General features: G+C 41.2%; 1 protein-coding gene across 1 annotated transcript in view; it reads right to left on the bottom strand.

Moving 5' to 3' along the window:
- Window positions 1-9844, bottom strand: part of LOC103610600 (pericentrin-like) — a gene marked incomplete at both ends in the record, with an annotated part of 46631 nt that extends 36787 nt beyond the window's left edge. Inside the window, one exon of the mRNA XM_008594736.1 lies at window positions 9635-9844. Coding sequence (XP_008592958.1) covers window positions 9635-9844 — 210 coding nt within the window. The remainder of the gene's footprint in view (window positions 1-9634) is intronic.
- Between the last annotated feature and the right edge of the window lie 1244 nt (window positions 9845-11088).

The raw sequence follows: 11088 nt of genomic DNA, 5'->3' as shown, positions 1-11088 counted from the left end.
AAAAAGTTCATGGAAAGTTTCTACTTTTCCACAGACTTTCTGAAGAACCCTCATATAATTTACACAGAGCTAACAGAGAAGCCAGGAACATGGGAAAGCAGCAGGTCATGGGGTGGCTCAGCCCTGCTCTGTGCTGCCACTGTGGGGCTCTGGAGTGGGCTCCCCACCTCCTTGTAAAGAGAGCAAAGTCTCTAGCTCGCAGCATGGCCACAAGGATACACTGACACAACCATGTCTGGCACAAATAAAAATAAATATTAGTCATTATCATTCTAAATAAAAGTGTAATTGCTTCCATTCCTTTATATTATCAAAAGAAGAAAGACAGATCTAACACTTAATCTTGCACATTACTGCCAGATACCCTACCACACAATAGACACATGAATAGCACTAAAGTAACATGAACCTTTGTGCAAAACAAGAACTGGATCTTTCACAGGGCTTTCTGGAATGCCCTATCAATTGTGTAGCCTGATCGACTGCTGACTAGACTCACATGGACAGCCCGCCCAGCATCCTCCAATCTACCTCCCCTGTCAGGCATTTGGCATTAAAATGCAACTTTCCTTTAGTATCAGCCTGAGCTCAGCTCAAGGAGAAAGGTAAATCTGTTGAAAGTCTAGTTGACGCCAAGACCCAGAAGAAAAACATTCCGCACCACTGCTTTCCTCCAGCCCCTCAACCGGCTGAGATAATCTAGAACTAACGGAACTTCCCTATTTTGTGAACATTAAATCAGAGATCACAGCAATCATTCTCTTCACTAAAAGTGGAATGAGAGCTACAGGCAGAGAACTTGGGGGCTGGGCCCTTCATGAGGCATCCCCATCACCTCAGGGAGGAGCGCCAAGTCCAGGCCTCTCTCACATGGCTGGCACCAGCAGGTGTCTGCCCAAGGAATACCCCAGGCACACTCCACCCAACCCTCCTGGACCTAAGCCCCTCAGCACAGCTCCCAAGCACAGCCCAAGGAAGACCAACTACTGGCACTGCTGGGTTTGGTCTCATTTCATATCCTCAAGTCTTTCTTTTCTGATCCCACCTACTCTAGCAGATGCCCTCATCTCACCTATCTTTAAAAGAGATGAGCAAACCATGCCCAGCCAGAGGGACAGGCACCAGCTCAGACACACCAAAAAAGTGGCATAATTCAGAAGGTAATCCCCAGCCTTTGCACTTTACATTAAGACACAGCATTTCCTTTGAACTAGACAAGATGTGGGCAAGTTGAGGATGAACCTGCTGGCAAGGAACAGAGCTGCCATGCCATGCCAGCTGAGCCTGTAACTCCTCCACCTCCAAATCAAGTCTGTCAATAGCGTCTTGACTGCTCAGAAGTTTTTCTTCCAGTTCAGTTATTATAGCCTGAGAGGTCTCAATTTCAAGCTGACTCTGATCCACTTCTGTCCTTTAAAAAACAAAAGTAATTATTTCCCTTACACTCTCAAAACTTGGAGGTCCATCCACTCCAATCCTGCCACCTCTCAAATCAAACTTCAATAGTCTTTTTCTAAATACACCATTCAGATTGGTCACATCTTCCCTCCTATTGTGTTATGGACTGAATTTTTCCAATAAAATTCATAAGTTAAACCCCCCCCCCCCCAGGTGACTGTATGTGGAGACAGGGCCATATGGAGGCAATTAAAGTTAGATATGGTCATAATCCAACAGGATTCTATCCCTATAAGAAGAGACAACAGAGCATTCTCTCTGCCATGTGAGAACACAGCCAGAAGGCAGCTGTCTGCAAGCTGAAAGGAGCCTTACCAGAAACCAACACTGCCAATACCTTGATTTTGGACTTCTAGTCTCCAGAAGGCTAGCAGAAAGTAACTTTATGTTGTTTAAGTCTCTCAGTCTGTGGGGGTGAACTGATCTGTTTACTGTCTGTTATAGTTTTGCCTTTTCCAGAATGTCATATGGATGGAATCACGCAGTACGTAGCTTTTTCAGACTGACTTCTTTCACTTAGCAATATACACTAAAGGTTCCTCCATGTCTTTTCATGGCTTGAAAGATCATTTCTCTGCAGTGCTGAATGATGTTCTGTTGTCTGGATGTACCACAGTTTGTTTATCCACTCACTCTCTGAAGGACATTTTGGTTGCTTCTAGCTTTTAGCAATTATGAATAAGGGTGCTATAAATATCCACACGTAAGAGCTTCCTGTGCCCCCCATTGGCACCACCCTCCAGGAACCTCCACGTGTTTGTTCAGCTATCCAGAGCTCCCTATGCTCTTGGGTTTTTACGGAAGCCTCATTATGTAGGCATCACTGAAGCATGGACAAACTGTGTAGAAATGTGATTGGACAAAAAAGGTACGAACTAATGCTAAGAGACTGAGTGGGGAAACCCAGCAAGGCCTGTTTGTTCAAATTCTTCTTGGCCTCTCTGTACAGCATTCCTTCCTCTCAGGTATGGGGCAGGACCCCTCCTGAAATGGGGCTCTTATCACCTACAACCTAACAAGGTAGGTCAGAGGATTTCTTTATGGCCAGCTCTAAGACGAATGGCAGAGGAAGATTAGAGTCCTGTCCTGGGGAGCCAAGAATCATGGATAAAAAAATAGACAGACAGACAGACAGACAGACAGATATAGATAGATAGATAGATAGATAGATAGATAGATAGATAGATAGATAGATAGATAGATAGATAGATGATAAAGATAGATAGATGATAGATAGATAGATAGATAGATAGATAGATAGATAGATAGATAGATAGATAGATAGATAGATAGATAGATGATAAAGATAGATAGATGATAGATAGATAGATAGATAGATAGATAGATAGATAGATAGATAGATAGATAGATAGATAGATAGATAGATGATAAAGATAGATAGATGATAGATAGATAGATAGATAGATAGATAGATAGATAGATAGATAGATAGATAGATAGATAGATAGATAGATGATAAAGATAGATAGATGATAGATAGATAGATAGATAGATAGATGATAGATAGATAGATGATAGATAGATATATGAAGATAGATAGATAGATAGATAGATAGATAGATAGATAGATAGATGATAAAGATAGATAGATAGACAGAGATATAGATAATCACAGAGCACAGTGGCTGGACCACAAGGTAAGACTATTCTTAGCTTAGTAAGAAACAACCAAACTGTCTTCCAAAGTGGTCATGACATTTTGCATATACACCAGCAAAGAATTAGCGTTTCTACTGCTTCACATCCTCATGGCCATTTGGTGTTATCAGTATTTCGGATCTTAGACATTCAAACAGGTGTATAGTGACATACTGTTATTGTTTTAAATTTCATTTCATTAATGACAAATGATATTGAACATCTTTTCATATACTTATTTGCTATCTGTATACCTTCTTTGGCAAGAGGTCTGTTACAGATACTTTGTACGTTTTTTAATTGGGTTCTTTTCTTATTGTTTAGTCTTAAGATTTCTTCGTATATTTTGAAAACAACTCCTTTATCAGACATGTGTTTTCCACCCTAGTCTGTGGCTTATCTTTCTATTCTGCTAACATTGTCTTTTGCAGAGAATTTTTTAATTTTACTAAGTCCAACTTAGAAGTTTTTCTTTCACAGATTGTGCTTTTGGTGTTGTATCTAAAAACATATCACCAAACCCAAGTCATGTAGATTTTCTCCTATATTTCCTTCTAAAAATTTTAGTTTTGCATTTCTATGATCCATTTTGGGTAATTTTTGTGTAAGGTCTCTGTCCAGGTTCTCATTGATAGCTTAACTTTTTAACTTAAAAATTAACTAAAAAATTTTAGTCATTCCTAACATACAGATATATAGAATATAAATGACAAACAATGTATGTGTGATATTAAAATGTAAAGGGGGTGGGGAACAATTAAGGACAAAAAGGCTCTTTTAGAGGGTGATGATGAAATAAATATTCAGGGTTAGGATTAGGGTTAGGTTGACTTGGGAGACTGTGGTGCTGATAACACCAAGGCCAAGGGTTCGGATCCCTATATAGGGATGGCTGGTTAGCTCACTGGCTGAGCGTGGTGCTGACAACACCAAGTCAAGAGCGCAGCAGTGCCGAGGCCACGGGTTCAGATCCTACATAGGAATGGCCGGGGCGCTCACTGGCTGAGCGCAGTGCAGACGACACCAAGCCAAGGGTTATAATCCCCTTACCGGTCACAAAAAAAAAAAAAAAAAAGGAAATAGTCAGAAATACTGTATTAGGCACAGAGTTCTTAGATATGACACCAAAAGTACAATCCATAAAAGGACAAACTGATAAACTGGACCTCATTAAAATTTAAATCTCTGGCTCTTCAAAAAGGCACTGTTAAGACAATAAAAACAAACCACAAACTAGGAGAAAATATGTGCAAAGCTACTTCTTATAAAAGACTTGTATCCAAAATATATAAAGAATTCTCAAAATTCAAAAACAACAATCTTTTTTTTTAATTGGGAAAATATTTGGACAGACATTTCACCAAAGAAGATATAGATACTAACATAAATAAGCATGTGTAAAGACAATCAACATCATTAATCATCAGGAAAATGTAAATTAAAACCATAATGAGGGCCGGCCCGGTGGCACACTCGGTAGAGTGCGGCGCTTGAGAGTGTGGCGGCACTCCCGCCGAGGGTTCGGATTCCATATAGAGACCGGTCCGCTCACTGGCTGAGCGCGGTGCGGGCGTGACACCGAGGGTTGCGATCCTGTTGCCGGTCGCGGTACGGGCACGACACCGAGGGTTGCGATCCCACCAGTCACGAAAAAAAGACAAAAAGGAAAAAAAAAAACCACAATGAAATACCATTGCACCCCTCTTAGAAGGACTAAAATTGAAGACTGAGCATACCAAATGTTGGTAAAGATGTGGAGTAAGTGGAACTCTCAACACTGCTGGTGGAAATGCAAAAATGGAAAATTGTTTCTGCATGTTTTTAAAAAGTTAAATACATGCCTACCACAGACTCCCACCATACTAGTCCCAAGATCTGGCCCAAAAGAAATAAAACCATACATCAGACTGTCAAAAATTAAAAAGCATGACAAGACACTGTGTTGGCAAGGCTACATGGAAACAGGCACTCTCACCCTTACCTGATGAAAATCCACACTGGCCCAGCCCTTATGGAGGGGAATTTGGTAATATCAAACAAAACTACATATGCACTTACCTTCTGACTACTTCTAGGAATCTAACCTGAAAATACACCTCCAATGACCCAAAATTACATATGCAAGGTTATTCACCTCAGCCTTGTTTGTAAAGCAAACTTCTAGAAACAACCTAAATGCCCATTCACAGGAGAGTGGTTGAATAAACTACGGCACATCTACTCAAAGGAATACTAAATGGCTATAAAAAAAATAAATAAATGAGGAAGTTATCTACAAACTGATACGGAGTAATTTCAAGGTCTATTATTACAGGAAAAAAGCCAAGTGTAAAAGATTATCTACAATATGCTACCTTTCGCATATAAAAGGGATATAAAAACACACCTGAATTCACTCCCTTATGCAAAAAGAAATACAAGAAGAATAAACCAGAAACTAAAGAGACTGTTCCTTTTCCGGGGTGGGGGGGGGAATGGGACAAGAAGAATGAGAGATAGCAATGGGTAGCAGGGCAAAGGAGGAAACAACATTCTCTGAGTACAGCTCTAATTTTTACAACTATGGCAATATTTCACAGTCAGAAAATAATTAAATAAAATCACCTTAGATGTAAGAAGAACCAAAATAGAATACGAACAATAAAACAAATGAAACTGTGATACAAATGAATAAAATAGCTACAATAAAGAGGTAAGGAATAAAAGAACTAATCAAAATAACTTTAGAACACAACATTTTCACTATGTACTTTACCTAAAGAGAAAAAGGACTGCACACAAATATTTTACTCTAGTTAGTAAATTTATTTTTCACAGGGGTGTGGGTTAGCAATCCTGAACCTAATTTGTACAAGGGGTCTTCAAAAAGTTTATGGAAAGATTAGTATTATATTTTAATTCTATTTTTCCACAAACTTTGTGAAATACCCTTGTATTTTAGGATTGAGCAAAGAAGTAAATATATTGTAGATAAAGACAGCCATGTTTCTACTATCAGAAAAAGGAGATCAAAATAAGAAAAGTGGGAAAGCTAAAATAAATTCTATGTTAGCTTAGAGTTGAAAGTATTAGTATGAACTCATGGCTTTTAATATACATACAAATAAACAGATGGACAAAGAGCTAGATATAAATGCGCGCGCGCACACACACACACACACACACATTTACATTTCCTAGCTGTGTGTTGAAATAGCCCAGAAGCAATAACACCCCATTAGCAGTAAGCACACTGAGCACCCACACCTTGGTTTCGAAAGACTATTCTCCACAAAAAGGAACAGGACTCCTGGAAGAAATGGTTGATTCCAGGGTTGCAGCTGGGGAAGGTCAAAAAAAAAGCCAGGAAAATCCTGGTGCCAAAAAGTAAGTAAGTACTCAGAAAACGAGGAGGGCATGTAGAAAGGACACACAAGCTAATCTGAAAGAGCTCCTAATGGCCAAATCTTGTACTTCAACAACAAAATCAATATTTATATGATGGGTTAAAACCCATAGAATAAAATAAATACCCCTACTGAGTCCAGCATGGGTCCATACTAACATAAAAGTAAATAACTGAATAAATAAATAAATTGGGAGATGCAACAGCTCTTCCTTACAGTAGGATGCCAATTAGTACATGTAGCTGGAATGATGGAAATCAAAGGTCATCATCTGGCCATAACTACCATAATAATTGTTCAGGCAAGAATAATCAATGGAAACTAAAATTGATCGAAGAAAGTACGATGAGGATCAAGATATTTGCAGAGTCTCTAAGTATGAAATATATACTTATAAAGATATTTGCAGAGTCGCTACACAATATACTTGTTAACCACGAGGGAAAAATAGTAATTTTTCTATCAGGAGAAACCTGGCAGGCACCACAGTAACTAAGTGATCAAGGTAGCATCATCAGTAACAAAGACATATCAAGTACCAACAACACGCACAGAGAACATCATCACTTCCATAGTGTTCTTCCAACAACACATGATCTGAATCTAATCGTGAGGAAACATGCAACAAACCCAACTGACAGTTATTCTACAAAATAACTGCCTAGTACTCTTCAAAACTGTCAAAGGAAAACTGAGAAACTGTCCCAGATTGTAGGAAACTGAGACATACTGTTAAAAAGCAATACAGTAGTCTCCTATTATTCTTGGGGATGTATTCCAAGACCCCCAACTGGTGCCTGAAACCTTGCCATCAATTGGAATGCAGTTTTTGTTGGTTTTGTTTGTTTTGTTTTTGGCAGCTAGCTGGTATGGAGATCCAAACCCTTGATCTTGGTGTTATACCATCCTTTAACCAACTGAGCTAACCGGTCAGCCCCCAGAACACGTTTCTGTTCATGTCTTTCACGCACAAATTTAATGCCTTGTGCATCTTAACTAAGCACTTATACACTCTGGCCATAACTTTTGCAGTTTCAAGCGCAACAGCAAAACTAGCACAAATTTCTTTTTCCTTCCTCACAATTTCACAGAACTGTCGATCTTAGCAACCTCAGCATACAACTTTTTTCCTTCCTTATTAAGTCAAGAACTTTGAGTTCTTCACTAAAGGAAACACTTTACAGCTTCTCTTTGGCATATTCAAATTGCCAGCATTGCTACTCTTGTCCTTTCTGGGGGCCGTTATGAAGTAAAACAAGAGGTACTTGAACACGAACAACATGGGACAGCAGGACAGTGCAAGATTTCATCACGGTACTCAGAATGGTGCACAATTTTAAACATATGTTTACTTCTGGAATTGTCTATTTAATATTTTTGCACAACGGTTGACCTTGGGTAACTGAAACTGGATCAGGGGGACTATTATACAGAATCCTGCACCAGAAAAAGGGCATTAATGAGACAAAAAGTAAAACTTGAATAAGGTCTATCAATTTAGCTCATAGTATTTTCAATGTTAACTGAAACTGATTTTGATAATTATATTAAGATTACATAAGATGTTAACATTTCATGAAGATGGGTGAAGGGTATCCAAGAACGCTGCTATTTTCCACAAACTTTTTGTAAGTCTGACATTATTTCAAAATGAAAAGCTAAAAATTACAAAATTGTTATTTAAAATTATAAAAAGACTTCTCTGATTTGAAAATTTTTAAAAATAGTAATAAATGTTAATTATACACTATGAGCTTTTCTCCTTTAAGAGCCTAGGCAGGAAACATGTAAAGAAAAGCCACTAGGAGTAAGTACTCGGACCTCTCAACACAGCTCTCATTTCCTCAGCTGTGACCAAACAGGGATACCGAGAACTCTCTTCTGAAAGAACAACAAGAGGACAATGATGAATGGCAACTGGCAACCAGCCTCGGGCCTAGAGATGACAGGATTGGAGGCACCATGTATTGGGCCCAGGTGGGTCCACAGGCCTGGCCACCAGAGCATGCCAGCCAGCTGGTCCCCAGGGAACATAGCAGCAACATAGCAAGGTCTTCCAACTTTTCAAAAGAAGCAAAATTCCAGATTTGTAGGTAGACTATCACAAATTTTACATGCTAGCAACAATTCCATTTTTTTCAGCAAGGCAGGTCAGACACACTATGACTTTGGAGCCAAATTCTGCCCTGGGCCACCAGTTTTCCAGCTCATCCTAGCAAACACCTAAACCTGCACTTGCCCTACTGCACACAACCAGTATACTCAAGATTCAAGGCCCCTCAGCTATAATCCACACAAGAAGCAGCCCCAAGGAAAAACCACATTAAGGGTAAGTCTGGAGTCCCCAAAGAGACCACGAGGGACAGCACCTTCAATGTCCAATTGCCTGCCACATCTGCCTGTAGGGGGTGCTCCTCTACAGCTTCCAGGGCCGCAGCAGACCACCAGCCTTCTCTAGCAACACACCTTCATCCCTTCCTTCCTCACCCCACCTTCCATAAGAAGGTAAAAGACAAAGACAACAAGCAGGTTGCACTTGAGAGTAAGTGAAGAAATATTATGTTAAGTGTCCAGAGAAAGATCTGTCAAAGGGGCTGATACACACCACACCCAAAAAACTCTCACACAACCAACCCACTCACACAAACTTCCACTGCCAAAGCAAGCACCAATACTGATACTTGCCTTTAAGCAGTCAATCCAAAATTTCTCGAAATCATATAATAAACATAAAACATTTATTAAGATTAAAATTATAAAAATTTACTCACCAACCCTCTTTCACCACTTTTGAAGGGTAAAATCAGACCAAAGACCCTTTTTAGTAAATTACACTAGCAATAACAAGAAGACAAACAAAATATTAAAACACAACACCAAATATGGGCTGGCCCAGTGGCGCACTCGGTAGAGTGCGGTGCTTGGGAGTGTGGCAGCGCTCCCGCCGAGGGTTCGGATCCGATATGTAGACTGGTCCACTCACTGGTTGAGCGTGGTGCAGGCGCGACACCAAGGGTTGCGATCCCGTTGCCGGTCGCAGTACGGGCGCGACACCGAGGGTTGCGATCCTGTTACCAGTCACGAAAAAAGACAAAAAGGAAAAAAAAAAACACAACACCAAATAAATCTACCTGTGCCACAAATGCTCCTCTTGTGCCATCAGGGGTGTCGCTGCATGTGCTTTTGCAAACGTCCCTTCCTCCAAGAAGTCCGCCATCCTTGGTGGCTACTGGACTCTCCTCCTGGACAGGCGCATCGACAGTCGAGCCCTTCCTCTTCGCCGTCTTTTTCTTCGAATGCGCACAGTCACCTTTTGTTTTTCTCTGTCGGAAGTGAGCAAGCTGCGCAAAAACGTAGAAAAGTAGTAAAGGCAAAGGTAAGTGAGAAAAAAATAACAGAACCACAAGGTCAACAGATTCGTGGGGAACATGAGGCTCTAGGTCTGGCTCAGTCCACTCAGCCACACTTGGCCAATAGGTTACTTTCAGACAAACACCGCCTCTGTTAATATCTATGATGCTAAAATTAAGTTCAGAATTATATCCAAAGAGTCTAAAAACGAGGACTGTTAATTATGCCTATATACAGGTGAAAAAAAAAAACACGGCTGATTGGCAGAATAGCTTTTCTAGCCCTCGGAAGTTTAAAAAAAATTTTTTTTAAAGTACATCTACTTAAAAGGCCGATAGCATAATCAAGACATATTTAAGGTTTAAGATTATATAAAAGCTAAATCTCTCCCTTCTTGCCCCCATTTTCTCCCAATCGAGGAAATATATAGCCCAGCCAAAACTTCCTAGCCACAGATTCTGAGACAAGGTACAGAAATAGCAAAAAATTAATTAAGCCAGGTCAATCTAACATCTTCCTTTACGGAATGAGATGTTCCACTTTTTATGAGACACAGCTCACCAAAGCACCAGGGACCTCCACAGAATGTCGCCCGTCAGAAGGTACAACCTAGCTCTGCTGGGTCCCTCAAACCCGAGGGTTTTAGACTACCTTCATAAACCACCTCCCACTAAACCCTTATCCGAAAAGTATGAGACCTAATGTCAGCTTTTCACAGGGGACGTCTGTTCCTTCAAATGGTAACTGTGGCCATAAAAGCAAACGCACCTAACAAATATTTGCGTAAATGGTAACACAAGCGCACGACTTCATGGACACAGGAAAATTTAAGAGGCTCTCTAGGACAGATAACGCCTTTCAGAAGCAGCCCCGTTTTCACGTTACTGCCCTCCTCCTCTGTCAGGTCTGTCTGCGGCCGTTCCCTCTCGGCCCGCGGTCGCCGACAGGAGGCGTCCTGTGTCCTCTGCCCACCTCAGTGCTGCTCGAGCTGGGGGAACACGCGGGGGTGCTGAGCGCCGGGCTCGCGTTCACCCCCGGCCGAGCACCAGCCAGGTCCCCCTCGCGCCCGGGCGGGAGCCTGAGAGGCCTCACTCTGAATGGTTCCTGAGGAGCAGCGGCCCCGGGTTTCCCTGAGGGAGGGAGCTAGCACTCGACACCTCCCGCCTCTGTCATCTCCGGGGTCCAGCCCCACAACAAGCCCCGCGACCGCGAGGGCCGCTCGGAGAGCATGTGT

The sequence above is a fragment of the Galeopterus variegatus genome, unplaced genomic scaffold (assembly GCF_000696425.1).
Source record: "Galeopterus variegatus unplaced genomic scaffold, G_variegatus-3.0.2 Scaffold11385, whole genome shotgun sequence".
In the NCBI taxonomy this organism is placed as follows: domain Eukaryota; kingdom Metazoa; phylum Chordata; class Mammalia; order Dermoptera; family Cynocephalidae; genus Galeopterus; species Galeopterus variegatus.
The sequence above is the reverse complement of the archived record's forward strand: the minus strand, read 5'-3'. Positions and strand labels throughout refer to the sequence as shown.